Source organism: Rhinolophus ferrumequinum, chromosome 7 (assembly GCF_004115265.2).
Source record: "Rhinolophus ferrumequinum isolate MPI-CBG mRhiFer1 chromosome 7, mRhiFer1_v1.p, whole genome shotgun sequence".
NCBI lineage: Eukaryota > Metazoa > Chordata > Mammalia > Chiroptera > Rhinolophidae > Rhinolophus > Rhinolophus ferrumequinum.
Genome location: NC_046290.1, coordinates 4193806 through 4214666, shown reverse-complemented (window position 1 = coordinate 4214666; position 20861 = coordinate 4193806). Strand labels below are relative to the sequence as shown.

At 48.6% G+C, this 20861-nt stretch overlaps 1 protein-coding gene across 2 annotated transcripts in view; it reads right to left on the bottom strand.

Annotated features, from left to right (window-relative positions):
- Positions 1-1238: 1238 nt before the first annotated feature.
- The window catches only part of TENT4A (terminal nucleotidyltransferase 4A), a 36800-nt gene continuing 17177 nt past the window's right edge, over positions 1239-20861 (bottom strand). Inside the window, exons 2-13 of one of the 2 annotated variants that reach the window (XM_033110696.1) lie at positions 16605-16728; positions 15315-15361; positions 14202-14322; positions 12650-12757; positions 11458-11586; positions 8942-9155; positions 6911-7037; positions 5783-5883; positions 4917-5089; positions 4306-4461; positions 2944-3108; positions 1239-2001 (exon numbers count right to left, since the gene is read on the bottom strand). In XM_033110696.1, the coding sequence (XP_032966587.1) occupies positions 1807-2001; positions 2944-3108; positions 4306-4461; positions 4917-5089; positions 5783-5883; positions 6911-7037; positions 8942-9155; positions 11458-11586; positions 12650-12757; positions 14202-14322; positions 15315-15361; positions 16605-16728 (1660 nt within the window). In that variant the 3' untranslated portion in view covers positions 1239-1806. The remainder of the gene's footprint in view (positions 2002-2943; positions 3109-4305; positions 4462-4916; positions 5090-5782; positions 5884-6910; positions 7038-8941; positions 9156-11457; positions 11587-12649; positions 12758-14201; positions 14323-15314; positions 15362-16604; positions 16729-20861) is intronic. The other variant, XM_033110697.1, reaches the window with a different exon arrangement.

Here is a 20861-nt window from a genome sequence, read left to right as displayed (position 1 = left end):
GTCCCCACAGTGGCGTCCTTAATGTAGGGTTACAGTCAATATTGCTAACGTGTAAAGATTAGTACAGCCTACCTATCAGTTTTTATAAATATTTATCAATAGGTTCACAATTTAAATACCTTTAAATATTTTTGATAACTTTCGATCATTAAGAACTGCAGACAAAATGTGCTACTCTCTCCTGGAATGCCTCCTAGAGAACCTGCTGTTGCAACTGGCAGCTCTCAATGATAATGTGGGCCAGTCCTGCTTCAAAGACATTTTAAAGCTTGTCCTTCTAGGTGTCCATCACTTCAGAGACCGCCCGAGAACCCAGTCTGCACATCACTCTTGTGTCATGGCAACAAGTTTCTCGTCTCAACATTCTCTATTAGCGGACTTCAAAGAGCAACCTAACTGTAGTGTTCAGCAGGGCCTGAACCCCCTTTTAAAGATGGGGCATCAGGGGACCTATGAGACGCCGCTAACTCCCAGGACAACGTGGTGCTCCGAAAACTCAGGGTTCGGCAGGATAGACATATTCTTGTTCAAAAAAGGTAACAAAGACAGTGGTTGTCGTGGCAGAGTACACTTGCATAGTATACGGTATGCTTGTCAGGGCGGGCGCCAGCCGCTCCCGGGGCCCCCGCTCCCATCCTGGGCTGTGTTCCCCCCAACGCACGGAGCAGCTGGAGGGCTTCCATGTATGTGCTCTTAACAGAACGGATACATACAGCTAGATTCCAACACGGAATCAACCTAACTCCTTTCTCCACATTCCTAAAACTGGGCACCATTGTCCGCAATGATATTCTCCAGACCCATCAGAGTTACCAGCTATGTTACTAAAACTGAAGCATTTAGAAGTTCACATTTTTTAAAGATTTTATAATGTGACAATCTCTACTCCCTTAGAAAGTTATACTTCTGGCACTTTAAATGCTGGATTTGTTGTCTAGTTTAAAAGAACAGAAAACCAAATCATTAAAATTCTGTGGTCAGAGCGAGACAACAGACAGGCTGGACAGCAGAGCCAGCGGGCAGCTGGTCAGAGGGCTTGGGAGCCGAACCCCGTCGGAAAACCTCGGGGTGGGGGGCCACTGGGATCCTTCACCCCAACTGAGAGGTCTCCGGTCTGACCAAAAGGATAAACATAAAAATAAACCCAAGCCCCTCACCCGGTGTTTGCAACGGTGCTCATCCGACAACCAGCCCAAACGATGAACCCAACTTAGAAAATGCAACTCGGGAAAGGACCTAAGCTTATTTAAAAAAAATCCCTCCTCCCTTAAATATAACTTATGTGAAAATATGAAATTAAATAAAAAATATCTAAGTTATTGCACAAATCATAAATTTTCAATATTTACATAAAAAACAGTTCTGAAATTTGGAACAAAGTGTGAGGGCAGTAAAACAATGGCGACCTCCCGTCCTACCCACTGAGGAAGAACCGAGGACGAGCTTGATCTCTGTGGCTGACAAACGGAAAATGAAAACACCCAACCGCAAAGGAACAGACACGGCCACTGAGAAACAAATGCCAAGGCCGACCTCACTCCCTGCAGCTCCAGGTCCAGAGACCTGCTTCTGGAAAGATCCTGGCAAGGCAGAAAATAGCATCCACGTTGACTAAGGCTTCACAGATGAGCACAAGGAGCTGTTCTTTAAGATGGACGTGACCACCACACAAGGGACATGCAGAGTGATCAGCGGCGGGCGGCCACAGGCCCGACTGGTGTGCTGGGTGCAGGTCTCAGCTCCCGGCCGGGCGCCCGGCGGCTCTGTGCGAGGGTGGGTTGGGGCTGGAGGCGCCGCCAGCAGCTATTATCTGCTGAGACTGACAGGCAGGCTGTCCCGCGTGTGCGTGTGTTTTTTCCTCCTCCAGCCGGTGCGGTTATACTGGTGGTGCCCCCGGTTCCCCACGGGGGGCCGCACGCCTCCACTGCTCACAGAGCTGTAGCTGCCGCCTTGGCTGTGGCTGTGAGAGCCCTTCATGGACAGCTTCATGCCACTGTGCTGCTGAGGAGACAGAGAGGGAGAGTGAGTGGAGGGAGGCCCGGGGAGCAGGCCCCACGGCCACGGGGCCCCCGTCCCAGCACCTGCTAGCTCGGCCCCGGGCAGTGAGCAAATCGAAAGGCTCTATCTGAGAGAAAGCCAAACTCTTCCATCTCACAGACAGAAAAACCACTATTCCCATTCAATGATTCACTCAAGGTAAGAGCTGTGGACCTGTATCAAGCCATACATTCACATCCAAATACACCTAGAATCTCACTTCTAAATGGTTCTATTTGCCTGCAGAAACAAGAAGGTCCTCCTCGTATTGTTCCTCCCAACTGCCACCAGGACTCGGGGAACACATGCGTGAGTCCCACAGGTCAGTGCTGTATCAGGTGACTGGTGACACAGGGGCAGGCGGTCAGAGCGCCATGCAAAGCAGACTGGGAGGCAACGCAACCATGTCCTGGAAGGTTTCAGAACAAAACCCGCAGCAGGAGGTTGAGGAGGAAGCCAAAGTGCAGTTAAAGAAGGTCGCTCCTCCTTCGGCAAAGCTCCCCTTTCATCCTGAACATTTCTACCAGGCCAGCAAGACGCACCTGTGGTTCGATGAAAACTCCACTGTGACAGGATGGATAAATCCAAAAAGGAATGCTCTACTACTTAACTCGTAGTAAAAAAAGTCATCAGAACTTAATGACACAGGTCCAAAGAGCCCAGAGTCAAGGGTCAAAAGTTTGCTGGTGAAATGTTTGTGGAAAGGAACTGTATTCAATTTTAAAATAATTTCTTAACACTTTGCAAGTTGTTTGTTACAAGAGAAAGCAAATGTGAAGCTGAATGATCAGAAAACAAATTCCCTTTACAAAACTCTCTGTGGCATCTGTCTTTCGTGGAGGACGCGTTAAGCACCGCCTGTCCTGAACCTGCTTTGGGGGCGCCAGGGCCGGAGCGTGGTCGTACCTTATGATACAGGTGGGGGCTGGCGAGCGGGTGAGGCGACGCGGACGGGACGGCCGGGGAAGACACGTGGTGCACGGCCTTCAGTGCCGGAGCGCCTTCCACACCAGCTTGTCTGCAAGGGCCAGGGGCCACCCCCAGGGCCGGCGGAGGGATAGCGAGCCTGGTCTAGGGGCACAGCAGAGACATCATAAGGCAGCGATCACACAGGCCCCTCCACCCCAGTACTAGCACTGAGCCCCAAGAAGGCTGCCATTTGCCAACAGGCTCTTCAGTGTCGCCTGGGTGAGACTATAACCCAACAGGACAGTTGTGAATCGGAAGTGTTTATACTCAGAAATAGCAATCACAATGGGAAGTATGCCCCGTAACACAAGTCATCGAGTTTCAACATTCATTAAGACCAAACAACTCAGAACACTGCCCTCGTCAGAGTAACAGCTGTCACTTGGATCCCTGGGAAGCGCCCCGTGCGCAGCCCCCACCCCACACAGGTCAGCGCCCCGAGGCTGCCCCGGGAGGTGACGGGCCTGCAACGGACAGATGGTGCCAGCAGAAGGTCCCTGCCCGTGCCTCTGCGGTCGGGGCTGCTTCCATTTCTGCACCACGTTCTGCCACAGACAGGGTGCAGCACGAATGCCTCTCCTCAGACCTTCAAGAGCGGCAATGCTCACATCTTGCAGTCAAAGACCTCTGGGGAGTGTCTATGTCACTTTATGCTCAAATTATAACCACATTGTAGAGACTGGCTTTGTTTTAAAGTAAATTAATATGACGGGTTTTAATACATAATTCAATTGATGTATAAATACAAAATTCAGTATTTTTGATAGTCTTTTATTTTCTAATTTTGTCTAAATTGAAAAACGAAAATGGAAGACATATTCCAATAGAAAAGCCTTCTATACACTGCCTAATGAACACTGTGAAAAAGTCAGCGTTTACACCTGAATGTTTTAAGTGTAAACACTGAAATTCTGAGAGGAAACAGGACAAGTGTCCGTTTGTGCCAAGGGACAGCATGAGTCCCTCTCTCCGACATGACCCCAGGACAGCGGGTGTCAATGTAATCTGCAGAAAGGCAGTGACCTCGCACCCTGTCAGAGCCGTGTCGGGGCCGAGACCGAGTCCCCTCACTTCAAACACTGTGCTTGGCGGGCCTCGATGACACAGTCTTTTCTAGAGTGACAAGAATACATTCCATCCAATCCACAAAAGATGAGGATTCCCTACCATAAATGTACCTTCCATCGATTTTTAAAGTTCTTTTGCTAAATCACAAGTGTCAGCCACTCCTACAGCGAGCACAGTCACAGCTCAGACACAGTTCCCGGGCTGCCAGGAAGGGCACCAGCAGCCACGCACCTGAGTGTTACTTGTCACGACCAACGTCCTCGTAGTGGACTGAGCTTTGCCACTCGGCATGGGCAAGGCGGCGGGCAGGCTGGCCAGGAGAGGGGTTGGTGCTTGCAGACTGAACTGGTAAACGCCGGGCGCCGTGCAGGGCGGTGTGTCGGAATCCTGTGAGCAGAAAGAGCAGGGGGGCTGCACCCAAGTCACCAGGGTGATACCTGCAGCACACACCACCCCGGGCCGCGCCAATCCGTCCCGCCCTGCGGTTCCCACCCAGCCGCCCAGAGCTGCCCGCACTGCCCAACTGAAGAAGAATCCAAAGGACATGCATGAGGGACACCTCGACTTCAATGTGTTATCTCCAAGTAACTGTTCAAAAAACTGTTCGAGGAAGACTGCTGTCATTCTACTGTCAGTGGCACTACTGCCCACGAGGGGCCATTTGGGCCACTGGGAGGGGGGCTTCCCAACTGTCCCCGGAGGGTCACAGCAGAGTGGGGACCACTTGGTGCAGACCTGGGGTGGCCTCGGACACTCAGAGAGAGTGGCAGAAACTGGGAAACAGTCTCGACGCCCTGCCACACATTCGCCACAAACACAGACCACCCAGCAGACACACTCACAATGTCACTGCCAGAAAGCGAAGACACGGAAGAGGCAGACGAGCCTGAGGACAGAAGCTGGGGGCTGGGCAGGGACAAGGTCAGGCGCTGGCTGTAGGGAGGCTCTGGGTCTCGAAGCGGGGGCTGCTCCTCGTCACGCGTGCTAATTCGCTCTTTTATCTTAATTCTATTGTCTGTGGAGAGAAAAATACAGCCTGGGTTAGTCACTTCCTAGGAGGGCATATGTGTGGGGTCTGGGGGGCACAGCCACTGGCCACAGGTGTGACTGAGCCTTAAAAATGTCGCTAATGAAACTGACATACTGAACTTCTAATTTTTTTAAATTATGTTTGTTTCAGTTATTGGAAAACATTTAAATATATTTGGAACAAGTTGCATAGATAGGTAAATAGTTAACTGTTTACAGTTTTCAAATGTTTCAACATTTTATGAAATTTATGAAATACAGATCAAGTTATTTCTGGAAAATTTAGCACCCTAACTGTGATATGCTGGAAGCATAAATGCGCATTGGATTTCAAAGTTGTAGTATAAAAGGAGGCTGCAAAATATCTCGATGACTTTATACTGATTACATCTTGAAATGTGAATATTTTGAACACTAAGTTGAATAAATCATAATATTATTAAAATTAATCTCACCTGTTTCTCTTCACATTTTTAATGTAGTTACTATAATAGAAAACTTAAAATTCCATGTGTGGCATGCGCTATATTTCTACTGGACAGCCCTGGCCTAAATCCTATAGTTTTAAATTAAACTCTTATTTAAAAAGCGAGGCAGTTTTCTTAGTTTGGACACGAAGGGACAGGGCTTCTCCCACAAGAGTGGTCAGTAGGGTGATCCGACTGAATTACTGTCTCACCGAGGTCCGGTGCCGCGTGGACCCTGCTGCCCCACTTCTCCTTGATCCACCTCCGGTAGTCAATCACTTCCTGAGTTACTTTGACGATTCTTCCTAAAGTACTACAAAAGGACAGCAGGGGAAATCAACAGAGCGTAAGAGAATCGTGACGCCCAAGCACCCTTCCCAGTAGCTACGTCATACAACGTAACGCTCTGCCAAGTGAAATATAGGAAAAAGCTAAAACAGCTTTACAAAATACGTATGACTTCTGATGTCTGAGCTCAAATGCACTTCGAAATCACAGCACAGAAAAAGTGGTTTCACTTAGCAGAAGTCCTTGAGCCTACATTGATCTACAAAAGACCCTGTAAATCTGCTACCTGAATGGGGAACCACCTTCCCCACCCACAGTGACCACGAAGGCCTGACATCCCCACTTCCCAGGGCGCGGTGAGAAAAAAGACACACGAGCTCCCACGACGGGGCCCAATGCGCTGTCTGAAAACTGTGTGGACAGAGGCCGCTAAACCCATGGCCAGCTGTCACCACCAGCGCCAGGCCTCAGAATCCACTTACTTCATAAGCTGCCCAAGAAACAGAGCCCACTGCCACTTGTGACAATGACACTCTCCTTCCTTCCACTGCCTCCCTCTGCCCCCCCAATCCCACCACCTCCACCACAACAGCATAATCTGGGGCCAAAACTAAGTATTTCTCACTACCAATAAAAGTGTACACTGGAGAATGAGGGACGGCCGTGAGCGAGAATGAGAGAAGGGGTGGGACCAGCGGACTCAGGCACATGTTCACGCAGAGCGGACTGAACCGCCTGAAGAAAATCATCACCTTCCCAAGTCTGAAGACCCAGAAATCACCTCCCCAAAACAAAACACTGGAAAAAAAACGTTAACTCCTCAAATATGAAATTTTCACTCTTGCCCTTGGATGAGCCAAAACAGCCATCCTGAATTCCTGAAAGCTCTTCCCATACCAATATTTTCAAGTTTTACTAAAACCTGATGGTACATCCATTAATAAACTTCATGGAAGCAAACGACGGAGGCAAGGGGTGCCAGCTCTGCAGAGGCTAATGAGGGTGCAACGCCCCCCGGGCTGGGAGCCCAGGAGACGACACGTGGCTGTTACCTTTCCGAATCTCTGTTGGGGTAGGACCTCGCAAGTGGCGACACGGCGTGGCTGAGGACGATGTAGGCGTAGTCGAAGACCTGTTTCACCTGCATGGCCCCATAGGAGCTCCGGCCAACGTCATTTCCTGCAACAGAAAGGCAGCTGGGAGCCTCTGCCAAGCACGCAGGCCGGTGCCCAAGTGTGTCTGACCTTCTTGTGTCAGCTATTCTGCAGCAGGCCCTCACCACCCAAACACTTGCAGAAGCCGCCAGCAAAAGCCTACCAGGCACCTGCAAACACACCTTAGCTAATCGCCGTGGGTATCTCACAGTGTTCATGGGCTCAGGCCCAATCTCATCATCAGATCACGGTCTCTACCTCCATGAACAGACATGTCATTCACGGAGACGCAGTGACAGTTCATAAGTGTCACCCGGGAGCCAAGCAGCCACCTGCATTAGACTGCTGTCTCGCTGGCCGAGAGCCCACTGCAATGGGCAGTTAACCCGAGCTCATCACAGATGGGTCAGCACCAATGGGACCTGCACAGAGCAAATCCTTGAGGATAGAATGTTCCAGGCCTGCACTCCGGGGGTGGAGAACATGACAGGTAGCAAATCACATGAAGCCACCACTGACTGAGGTCACCAAGTGAGCCACAGTCAAGGAGCCTGTTTGGAATTTCAGTTTACACGAAACTTGTTCTTCACAAGTCAGGTAATAAGTACTTTTTAGGCGATGTATTCTAAGTATTGATAAAAGTAAGAATTTTATCATTTCCAGATTTAATAATATAACCTAGTGATAATGTGGGTTTTTGTTTGTCAAGTACACTTCAGCAAACACTGAAAACAAGGGAAATGTCTCCAATTTCACTGATCAACACAAACAAAACAAACAGCTGATGGAAACCTGTCGCACGTGCTGCCGGGAACCCCACTACTAAAAAGGCCCGGCACAAACCAGGTCATCTACGAACAATGACACAAAAATCAGTGTGTTTTCTCTCAAAAGATTTTGAAGAAGTAAATTTCATACTCCAGAAACTATAAAACAAAACAAAAATTATTAAATTTGAGGATATTAAAAATATATATATTGGAGCTGAACAATAAAAAATGCCACACCCAGATGCAAATGACAGACTGGGGAGGGGAAAAGTACAACAAAGAAAGGCTTCTGTAGCCGACACCGGCTCTTACCAAATCCGTAAGGGAACACACGCACGAAGCACGCGACTCACATGAAAAGACATGCAAAGGGCAGTGTGCCTGGAGCTGCCACCTCCACCACCTTTTCTGTCACCTGCCTGCCACTGACTTTCTCAGCAACAGTAAGACCAGTGTCTCACCTAACAGATGCTCCATAAACGATGTGTTCAACCTCACTATCATTAAAGAAATGTACATTAAATGAAAATTTATACCGTATGGTTTCATCAGATTGGCAATGACTTAAACGACTGTCACCAAAGGTTGGGGACATGAGACCCTTAAATGTGCTAAAAGGAATCAACTGGAAAACTGGAGACCTGCTTTGGGTGGCAATCCTTATAATGGAACAGACCTTAGCGAAGGGGTCTCGGATATACTGTTCAGTGAAAAACCAGGCTGCAGATCTGTTTGTATTATCTGGTGCCATTTAACTAATAGGGCTGCAACAAGAAATGTTAATAACCATGTGGGAAGAAATGGGAGAAATACACCCCAAAATGGGAGTGGACTGCGGCATACTTCGTTTTTCTATGTTACACACTTACGGGAGTTAAATGGCTTATGATGAACATATAATACTTTTATAATCAGCAAAAAATCCATTTTTCTTCATTCTCGCCTTCTAGTTTTCTGATTACAGAATGTAACAAAATTGCGACTTTGCAGTAAGTAATGAGAAGCACAAACAAGGGATCCTAAAACGTCACTGTGAACGGCTGGACAGTAGGACATCTAATGAGCCGTCCCCACCCACAGGGCCTGAGGCCGCCCCCCACCCCCGCCCTTGGGCCAGGGGCGCCACGCCTCGCGGGGGGTGCCGAGCCAGGGGCCTTACCAGGCAGCAGGGGGTCCTCAATGCACAGCATTGATGGTCTGTACCCGCTGGTCATGGCTTTCATGATCTCTTCTTTGGCAATATAGGCACCTCCTTCTTTTATTCTAATACCGGTTTTCAAGTAATTAAAATTTCTTCCATAGAGTTCAAAAAATTCTACAAGAAGCATCCCAAGGTTTTCATCAGCTCTCCGGGCATCAATTCTTGGATGCAACTGTAAAAGCAACAAACCGACAGTTTGTACCGATTCCAGGCATTTCTAAAGAAGGCTGCACGCGTCCAGTGGCTTGAAGGCACCGCCCTGAGTGACGCTGTCACAGAGCAGCCCAAGGAGGCACTAACAGCCTCGAGAGCCTTTCTCAATAAAGAGTGAAAGAAATGAAACCTTCTGATGTGCACTTTTCTACTACCGTTTATTTCTTTGAAATTGGTCATCTAGACAGCAGCTCCCTGCCAGCACAGGCATCTGATTAACCCAAGTTCCCAAGTACTGGTAACAAGTGGGCACATCCGCGTGGTGTGGACTCATCTGGACAGTGGGTGCGTTTTCCATATTCTAATCTGAACTCCATTATTCCACAACACGACCGACAGAGGGCAGTATGAGACTGAACAGTGTCACAGAAACCCACAATGTGACAGGGTTCATTTTAACTGCGTATAGCTAATTAGTACGTTATAATATTTGGAGCAAACTTACATCCTGCTTGTCAGACAGATTAGCAAGAGCCTCAGTTCAACGCCACAATTTCTTTTTAGCAGCTAATGGGGCTTCTTCTGAACCCAGGCCACTGTCTCCTGACACCCTCCTTACTCACTGATTTAAGAGACTCACAGATCTGAGCAATACAGACCTGCGCTGCCCGTTAGAAAGGCCACGAGCCACATGTGACTCTCTATACTTAAATACATTAAGACGCATTAATGAAAGTTCCATTTGTCACTCCTGCTGCCACACCGCAAGTGCTCAGCAAACACCTGTGGCCTGTGGCTATCTCGCTGGACTGTGCAGACAGAACACTGCCAGCTGCACAGTCGCACTGCACAGCACTGAGCTGGAAAGTGACAGTCACGTCCACACAAGTCCTGACACAAGTGCAACTTACACCAGAGCTCCACGAGGAAAGCCTCCGAGTGCTTTTCGGGCTCAGAACTTCGGCATGTTGCAAAGGCACAAACGCAAGTTTGGCCTTATTCCCTTCCGTTTGGCCTTATTCCCTTCCTTAGCCCCTGCCTTCTAGTCAAAATCAAGCACCTGAGAGCTACCCAGGACAGGCCAGGCCTTCTTAGCTCAACGCGCCATGAAATGAACTCACATGTTACACCAGTCCAAGCTCTGAGGCAGGACGCAAGGCACTCGGGGATGGGGAGAGGACAAAGGCTAGCAAAGCCTTTGGTGGGGTCACAGGAACCTGCAAGGATCCATGGGGCAATTCGACAGGAGGCACTTAGCCCAGTGCAATAAAAGTAAGTACAGTCATTGTTACAAGGCTATTGAAATAGTTCAAATCAGGAATACATGAGGAAGTAAGCTTAGAAGGGAAGGTTGTGTTTAGCTGAAAAGCCTGTCCAAAAACTAGAGGAGAATGGCTATCAGGGCAGCATCGTGGAGGAGAGTGGAAGACAAGGCAACGAGATGAAAACTGGAAGAAAACGCATGGAATTCCATCTTCACTATTCTTAAAGCATCTATTGGCAAACACAGGCCAAGGGAGAGAAAGGAAGTAAAGGCTCTGCAACCAGCAGGTGTACTGTCAGCTTCTTCTGATAACGAGAAAATGACCACACTCTGCTCATTCTGGACGTTAAACCCTCACCAGGCACAATCACAAACACAGAATTAGTCACGAACATGGAGGAAGCACTGTGCAGCTAACATACAGAGGCCAGATAGTGTGGAGCAGAATCCTTCGTTCAAGAAAATATAAATTGAGATGTTTCAATTAACTTAGAGACCATTTTATGTTTAAAAAGTATGAATCTAGTTTATCAGTATTTCACAGCATTTAACACAGGTAGGTTTTCTACTGACAGAGTTTTTCATGGTACTCAAGAAAAGAAGGGCAGTATATACCTCAAGACGTAATATGAAGTTTCATCTATCTGAAAAGAAGAGCTCTTTTCAACATTTTTTACCATACATGGTACCAAACTGTTTTACTGACACAGATTTTTCAGTATAAATCACAGTCAAGCACCAAGAAAAATCGCTTTTTACTGCCTATCAAAGTCTGAAAGTTTTGTAAACCTGAAGGCATTTCCTTGAGTTGAGATCAACAGACAGACTGTCAGAAGAAGCACATAAGGCCTCCCCTTCCTCCAACAGTTAAATCAGCTGCAAAATAAACTCTAAAGGACCAATAGGAAAGAAATATTAATCAAAATAGGATTTTACTATGAATATGAGAAGTCAATGTCTACCAAACCAAAACAGTAGTAAAGGGAGGGCAAGGCCAGCTGGGTCCATGAAGGTCAGAACAAGGAAGAGTCTACCAGTCTCGAGAAAGCACACTCACCTGTAGAAAGCTAATGGCCATTAAAATTAGGCTGTACGAGCTAATTCCACCAGTAAAAACTTCATTCAGGTCCCTCTGCAGGAGGAACTGTTTCAATACTAAAATCAAGTAAGGCAGCAATGAATATTTCTGTAAATTCCAAAAGAGAAACATTTTTGGTTAGTTCACACACCTTCTGAGACTTCTCACAGCAAATTTCACACTGTAGAGGAAGCTTCCTCCATCCTCCTGGCCCTCGGATAGCTCTAGACCAACTGCCCTCAATGCAGAGGGGTCTGAGAGTGACTCACAGGGGACCTCCTTGAGACCCCACTGGGGAGCCCCTGCCCAGGTTACGACTGAGCAGGGTGAGGTGGGGAGCCCCAGAGGAGCGGGGGGTGAATGAGTGTGTTCCTTCAAATCCTCTCCACGGCTTGCTGTGTGCCGGGTGCAGGGGGAGCAGCAGTGAGTGACAGAAGGTCCTGGAACCAATGCATGAACTTCTGACACTCAGAGGAAGCGAGTGGTGGGGGGACAAGAGCAGGATGAGCAGGCCAGTCCCCCAGGGGAGAGCCGGGTGAAAGCACAGGGAGATGCAGAGGCCAGAGAAGGGGTGGGGCCAGCAGAAACTTGTTTCATGTCTGCTGGGGGAGCAATGAGCCTGTAGACAAGAGATGACAGAGGAAAGGGAGAAGGAAGGAGGTAGGACCCGGACCACAGGTGCTCGGGGCCTCTATCAAGGATCCCACCACTTCCACTGGAACAGGAGGGCAAGACCATCTGTTTCACTGGTCAGAGACCAAAATCGGTCCTCTCAGTAAACAGTCTGCTCTGCCATCCTAAGGCAGGAGACCAACTGAGTACATGTGGAGCGCATCACGATGGATTCGCCTTCCAGGGGCCCTGGACTAGCTTGTAAGTCACACGGAGCTGCAGGGATGATCGCTTTGTGGTAACTAGAAAGAACATTTGACAAAGCTCTCTAAAATAATGCTCAACTTTATGAAATGCTCAGCCAAGGAAAGTAAATCCGAAAAACAGCCAAGTCATTTCAAAGCGTCTCTAGAACGAACACTGTAGGGTAATTCAACTCTACAGTCTCTACTCTTGAAGACACCCATCAGTCTCAAGGGGTAACAGCTATCGGAGAAACGATACTGGCACAGACAGCAGCGGGAGCCGTGTCGCCGTGCTAACGCGCAGGAGGCAGCACCTTCATGTAATTCTTGATGAACTCGGCTGCTCGGACCCCCGTCTCCATGTTGAAACTGATGTCAACTTTAACCTCCGTCTCTTGGTCTGTGAGCTTTATTATCGGAACCTGCAAAGATTTAATTTGAAAAATTGTGCTTCAATACGTCACATTCTCCATGGTCAGGCATCAAAATGTTTCCAAAGTTGTACACAGGTGCTTTCTACAAATTACTCACAAAAGGGGCTTAGAGATGATGAACCCGAGATCTGATAGATGAGAAGAAAAAGGGCTTTGCCAGTGTCCACCTCCTTAGTCCCTGGAACCCGAGATACCCCCACAACCCCCACCCTGGGCTGCCAACACCTCTGTGCAGCCCCGCTGGCCCGACTCAGCACCTCCCCAGCCACTAGCTGCCGCTGCCAATCAATGCCAAGGAGCCTGCGGGAGGGAGAAGGGAGGGCAGGCCCAGACTCCGCAGCCGGCTGTGTCCCAGTTCCACCAGTGCCTGGGCCTGGGGAGCAACTCATGGTCCCCAAATGGTGTTTGCTGGACTTTCTGAACACATGCAGAGTAACTTCAAAGCCATTTTCAAATTAGAGTTTATGCTGATATTGTTTCTCCAAACAATTCTACTTTTGGCTTCATTCTTTAAGGCAAGCTAAAAAAAAAAAAAAAATCCCCTAAAACTCAGAGAGTAAAAGGCTCTTTTGGAAATACTCTCATCAACGGAAACTATCACCAACAGCTCCCAAAACTCGCCTCATAAAAGCTGCCCAAGCAACCATTCAGGTCACCACCCCCCAAAACTGTATTCTTCTAAAAGGCAATGTTTTGTTTACCTCAGCTTCTAAGGAATAAAAAGAATGTTCCCTTCACCACAACAATCAGGGTCTAATTAAAGGTTTAAAACATCTAATAGAAGTCAATACAGGAAAACACATTTCAGCGCACAACCAGATCTGAACTGCTCACCTGGGGCCCACTGCCAAGGACACGTGTGTGAGGCCTCTGGCAGCGCAGGTGAGCTAGTAACTGGTCTCACCCAACAGGCAAGTAACTTCCAGTTCCCGCACTGTTTCTAACCCTGACAGGAATGTTTCCAAATCAGTCTCACCTTCCAGCTTCTCCCCATGATAAGAGGTTTTTCCATAAATGTGTATTTTTTGAACAATGAAGGAACAGGTAGGTTTTTCTTTCTGAAGTGTAACTTGGTGAATGGTAATCTTTTTCTATGTAATAAAAGCCTTGGTTTTCATCACTCAGTTACATTCTCCAGCAAGGACAGTGCCTGGACGTGTCTCGTTTCCGATACCAACACCCTTTCCTTACACACCTAACACAAGGACACACAGTCATGTACTCCAGGGCCGAGAACAGCTGGAGGCTCTCACACCTGCAGTTCCGAATGTCACTAAACACGTCCTCAGCTGTAACCTAGCTATAAAACAACTCGGAACGGAAGCGCGTTTCTACCGGAAACAGAGTAGTCTTCGCAAACACACCCACCCCACGCCTGCTGCCCACACAGGGTCTGAGGGCAGCTTGCGGCCGTGGGAAGTCCCTCACTCACCGTAGCTTTGTCCAGGACCTTGATGGAGCCCGGTTCAGCCACGTTGTGCTTCCGCAGGGCCTGCTCCAGAAGCTGGAGAGGAGGGCGCTCCCATTTTCCAAAGACCACTAGGTCAATGTCACTGGACAAAAGAAAAGCGACCGTGAACCACTGCTCTCCTCACTGTACATACGGCAACCCAGGCATCTGGGTGGACCCGTGGCACGGCGCCTCCGCCTAGCTCCTTCAGGGCCAGACATCACCCCGTGAAGCAGACCTCCCTCAGGGAGAGCAGGTGCAGCTGACAAAGATTCGCGACAAACAGAAAGTAAAACGGCTGCGGCCGCTCTAGCATCACCAGCACTTAAGGGACTGAATGAAGGCCTGACTCTCTGAGGTTTCCTGGCCCTTCCTTCTGTGCCGTCTGCACTGGACCAACCCCTCTTACTGACCCAGGACTCCTGGAAAAACCTGTTCAGTTCCCCACTGGCCTCACCTATACCTGCTCAAAACCGAGGACTTTTCAGAGCCCAGTTCAAACCCTCCAACAACTTTCAAACCTCCAAATCCTGAGGTTATGGCCTCTTTAATCTCCAAATGTTAACAGGTGTTAACAGAAAATAAAGTTTTAATGAAATGATGCACATAAAATTGATTTGGATACTAAGAGAGTCCTTGATGAGTAAACATTGGAGAACTTTAGAATGCAAACTTGTTTGGCATTTTTCTATCAAATAAAAATCCTAACAAAATAGTGTTTAGAATTTTGCTTTCATTTTCATTAAAACGTAAGATCGATTTTTCAAACACATATCTAAAAATATCACAGAATATTTTTTATTGCATTTTCTTCCCCTGGCCCTTTCACTCATCTTCATGTTTCTAGTATCCAGCATTTCTGTACTCCACTGACTCAAGTGCAAGAGGAAAAACACAAAGCAATCAATTATCCTAATAGCAAATTACATTTTATTTCCTGCAACTTCCCCTCTGCGTTCCACAGTCTTCCCTTTAGTTTATACTTCTAGCCTCAGATTTGAATACAAGGAACCTACTTTTAGCCCTTAACACAGATACAGACACCGCCCACCCCACCCCCTGCTACATAAACATAACACTAACCCTGGCACTCACCTAGTTGGAAGATAGAGACCAGTACTAAAGCTGCCAAATATCTGGACCTAAAAGAAAGAATGATTGTCTTAGAATAGGTGACAAGTCAAGCGGTCATCCTTCCATCACTACTCACTGAAAGAAAGGCCTACTTTCTTTCACTCCCACTCCTAGATAAAATTAAAACTGCTCTGCAGTTGGGGGGATACCAAAAACAATCCAACAAAATCTTTAAGTTAAAGACCTGCCCCAAGATTAAGAAGTACAAATTGCCAGTCACAAGAAGTCACAGGGATGTAAAGTACAACACAGGGAACACAGTCAATAATATGGGACTAACTATGTATGGTGCCAGGTGGGCACTAGACCGATTGGGGATCACTCTAACTTATAGAAATGCCTAATCACTACGCGGAAACTAATATAATATCGTGTCAACAGTAACTTTAAAAAATGTTTAATTTATATGTATATAGAAAGATCTGTTTTCAGAAGGAATTTTTAAAAACTCAATATTAAGAGATGAAAACATTACTGGCTTCGCCCCCACCTGCTCAAAACCAAGGACTTTTCAGGGCCCAGTTCAAACCCTCTACAACTTTCAAACCCACAGCTGAGGCACAGAGCTGGGGCTGTCTCCGGCACTAAGGTTTAAAAGCAAGGATGTGTAGTGACTTCATGAAAGGCGGGGACTCAGCTTGCTGCCTGGCCCCGGGGAGCAGCTCATCTCCACCACTGGGGGGTCACCCATCACGGCCATCGGTCACGGGTAGGGGAGGCTGACGGGTCAGGACAGGAGCCTGCAGGCGGGCGGGCTGTCAGAACTTGGTCAGAGGACACGGCCGTGCTGCCTGTGCCAAGCACCGGAAATGCCCGTGGCCCTCACCTCAAAGGGACACTAGTTCAATCCCTGTAAAAGTGGTGTGTAAGGAAACACTCTCAAGTTTCACACAAAAATGAACCTATGCTCATTTTTGTAGAGGAAAGGGTCAAGTTTCTAGGCTTAAGGTGAATTTAAAACAAGAAAAATCATCCCAGCATTCCCAAAAAACCTTCCCTCAGGCAGTGTCCTCACACCTGAGTGCCTCAGGGCCACCTAGGGCAGAGTGTCAAACACACACGCAGGCCCTGCCGCCAGGGGGCGTCTGATTCAGCAAGTGCCCGGCGAACAAGCTCCAGAGCCAAGACTACACCTGGAGAGCCCCTGCCTTGGCCAGTGAGGGGACACAGATGTGCACGGACCCGACTCATGGCGAGTCGAGTGCTCACTTTCTCTCGCACGTGACACAGAAGGACAGACACTATACCCACATCAGCCGCTGGCCAGAGGTCTTTCACCACCGTCTCGATCCGTTTCACTACCTCTCTTCTCATGGCCGCTTCTTCAGGACAAGGGGACATGAAGTTATAAAAATCAATTATTTCCTCATGAAGTCTAGAGGACAAAAGAGAAAACATACTAGAGTTACAATTAAACTTAACCATACTTTCCCTCTGTGATTGGATCAGCATGACACCACCATATATTTCTGGCCACTGGCAACCCAGTTTCTCTCTTCCTTTGACAGTATGTAATGAAAACTCTGGCGGACCAATTACAAGTGTTGTTTAGCACCACACATTGACAAAGGTGAATTCTGTCAATACCACATACCAAAACTTTCGACTGGCATTTTAAGGCTTATCCAAAAGAATCGTTTCTGTGGCTTCACATTCAGAAACAGAATTCCCCCATGGAAGATGGAAGGCAGTCCTGGTTGAGGTGGTACAGGGAACAGTCTCCCCGGCACGCCGCCACAGCTCCAAGGTGCTCTGTGCCCCGTGGACACCTCTGGCTCCCACACGAAAGAGCGTGCACATGTCTGGGACAGGGACACGTGACACAAGGAACACACATGTCCTCCAAAGCCTGACGGTCAAGTCTCAGCAGTCAGGCTTCCCACGCACCTGCTGTGCAGGCCCCCAACCTCATTTCACACAAACGCCCGCCCTGGAGGTGGAAAAGCCCCATTTAATTCAAGACCCGAGTGTTCTGTCCTGAAGGAGACCAGATGGGCAACAACCTACTGCATGCAGGCAGAACACAGAGGGGCCTCTCTTCCTCTCCTAAGAGAGGTTTTCACGAGAGGAGTGAGCTCCGAAAGCTGCCTTACATCTCTGCCTCAAAAGTCACTGTGTCACTGTCAGTGAAAAAGCTGGGCCCAGGGGGTGGCAACAGCTTGTGGAGTTAAGTTTCAGGGCCAAGGACCTGCTCCAGAGACTCCTACAGGAAGGAAAGATGGTCATCCTTGGTTACTTTCAGGGATTAAAGGGAGGGTGAGGGTGGGAGCCAAATAATCCAATCCTCAGAATGATAACAAATCAATTCGTCTGCTTCCATTCCAAGTTTGTTTAGAAAAGCAAACAAAGACAAAATAACATTAGCTCAATAAAAATGTAATAATAATGTTAGCTCAATAGCTAGCAAAATAGTCCACATAACAGCAGGCAATACCTCTCAGCAGGGCCTATTAGTGGCAAGTTACAAAGGTAAGGGGCGTCATATTATCTTACGTGTTATCTTACAGCGGCTCATTGAAGGCCCATTTCAACTTCTCACCTGAAGTTCTGTCGCCCCAGAATTCATGTGGAGGGACCACTCCTGACAGTGGCAGCGGGTCTGATGGCTAGAGGCCCCTGAGAGCACACACTGGGGTATAACAGGAAAAACGGCCCCAACACCCGTCCACGGCCTCTCTGCAGTACCAGCCAGCTAGGCCATCACTGGAACCTCAGGTGTGTCTACCATGTTTAACTTGGGGGGGGGGGGGGGAAAGGCATGCTGCCAATTCAGTCAGCCAGGACCCAGTTCTCAGTAAATCCAAAGTAGTACGTCACACAACACTAAAATCAGTACATTTTCCAAACTATCAAACACCAAGATATTAAGGGTAAGCTTCTATTATTTCAATGGGCCCTGAGCACCAACTACACACGAAGCATTTAATCGCATCCCTTCCAGCAGCTCAGCAGGCATGTTAAAGCCTGAGGTGTCACCTGAAGTCTCCTACCACCTGGCAATGTTGTCACAGGACTAGGTTCCTCTGGTTAGCAGGTTAAGGCCCCCAGCGAAGAGCCACAGGCCACCCCCTCCCTGTCAGCAGGACGTCACTGTGGAGAGCTGTCCAGGAGGGGCTGCTGGAGCAGCTGTCACCTTGGGTGAGCTGCTCCTGCACCGGGTAAGGACACAGGCCCTCCTGCCCCTCTTAGTTCTGTTCTGGTGCAACAGGAGTATAGAAATTTAGAAACAAAAAATACACAGGCCTAGAATGATCGATCAACTGGCCCAACGTCACGGAAGTAGGCGACCAACGCCGTGTGCTGAAACGCTACCACATCCCAGATGGGGCACACGGAATCACCCTGTCAACCGAATATTCCAATTTGCCAACATGTCACGCAGGTCTGCACTTGTGGAGTGGAACGTACTATCAGTATCAGTGTTCTCGTAAGCTGGTGCCTCTGAAGTCACGAGAGAAGACAGTCCTCCTAGCTTCCCAGGACCCTGCCCTCCTCACCCTGACACACCAGGAAGGGACGAGCGTGAAGGGAGACAGCGCGGCCAGTCTGCAGACACCACCCGCTGCCTGGCCTGGGACGGGGTCAGTTTCCTCATGTCTCCCGACTGGCTCATGACAAAAGAGGGGTCACCAGCATCCCCCCGCTGGTGTTTTAGGAGGGGCCAGCAGGGGCCTTGAAAGCACAGCGTGACTCCGGGAACCACCCTAGGACTGGGGCGCTCTGGAGTGCGATGGCACCTTCGGCGCAGACACAGGAAGGTCTCAAAAGCCAGCACGGCTGCCTCCTCCTGCTGGGGCTCTCCATGGAACCCTTGAAGCAGAGAGGCAGCACCAAGGGCTGGGTGAGGGCTGGGGGGTCAGGCAGGGAGAGGAAACCACTGTCCTGCCCGAGAGGAACAACGCGATCAGAGCAACTCAACCAAAGCGTCAGGACGGGCGAGGGGGCGCCCACTCCCTGCCCACGCCCGGGCACTCCCTCTTCCCCCACCCACTATGTTCTTCAGGCCGTGGCCACGTGGGGCTGGGCTGGGGACCCGCTGCCCCTCAGGAGGAAAGGGGCCCGCCTGCTCCCCGCCTCATCTCCGCATCAGTGTTTGCTCGCGGCGGGCGGGCATCCGTCAGTGTGTGCGGAACGAATCCAATCAGGTTCCGATGCGCATTTTGCTTATGACCCTGTCATCGGAAATCTACATCTCCTACAAAACGACATCAAAAATTAACATTCCAAGAAATAATATTTTACCCCTGTAGTGGCTAACTTGATTTGTTAGCTGAACCCATTGAAATGGCCAGCTATCCTTTTAGAAGTGGATACAGTGCTAAATAAAAGTTTGGATTACTTATTCAATGCTAACATTACAAGTAGTTTGAAGAAACTGCATATTCTGGTCACAGCAATATCCTTTCACAATTAGATGCTACCAGCCACATGTCCAGCCACCAGCATCAGATACAACACAGATCGTTTTATTCGTCTATTACATCTGATACCGAATATACCCACACACTCAGTTCTCCAAACAGTTTCACAGAATGTCTTCATGAAAAGTTTTAATCATTTCTCCTCAAAAACAAAAATGAGGAAGTTTACTTTTCTCACATATCAAAACTTCAAAGGAATTCCACAGCGGACAAGATGTCTACAAAAAACCGCACTAAGTCTCCTTACCCATAGACAATTTAGCCATTGTCATCAGCACTCAGTGTCAGCCCACTAGCATGCAGTCTCCAAACCTTCCAAGGACATTTCTAGGCTGTGACCATCACAGAAAAGTCTCTAAAATGAATCAGAGGTGGTATCTCCAAACCAGCAGGAAACTGCGACTGCCTCACGGGAGGCCGTGGGGCGCTGTCCCAATCCTGCCTCAGCGTCCCAGGCCAACAGGCCACATGGACCCTCCTGTCCAACAGCTTCAGGTGGAAGCTACCGGGAGACTTCCTCGGCAGGTTTCTTACGGGGTGCGTTCCCACAGCCCTTTGCCTTCCCCTTCCTCAGTCCTGAGCTCTGACCCATGCCTGTGGCTCTGAGCAGGACGTCTAGACCCTGATGGGATTGGATCACCATTATCCATTATGTATGTTCTTTGCAGCCAAGCTTAACCTTGACAGAGTAGCCTAAACACATCAAAGTTAGGTCTCCACCTTGTTCTACACTTGAAAATACGTTACAGATTCAGGGTTAAAAATTTTACCTGAAAACAATCAAATAGAACCTGAAGGACTTCCCAGACTCCAATTCCAGAACAACAATCATAATACAAAGGCTGACAGATCCAAATAATTACAAAGAAATTCTATCAAACAGCAAGCTGAGTGTAAACAAACTGCAAAGCAAATGACAACTGCGCATGGCAGAAATAAACATGAAGAGTGACACTGCAGAGAGGCAGCCTCTCACCAGGTATCGGGGAACGAGGTGTTCGCTCGGGAGAAGCTGGCAGCTCGTCCAAAGGCTGAAAACGGCATGCCTCTCAGAACCCCGTAAATCTGGAAACCTGTGCTACGAATA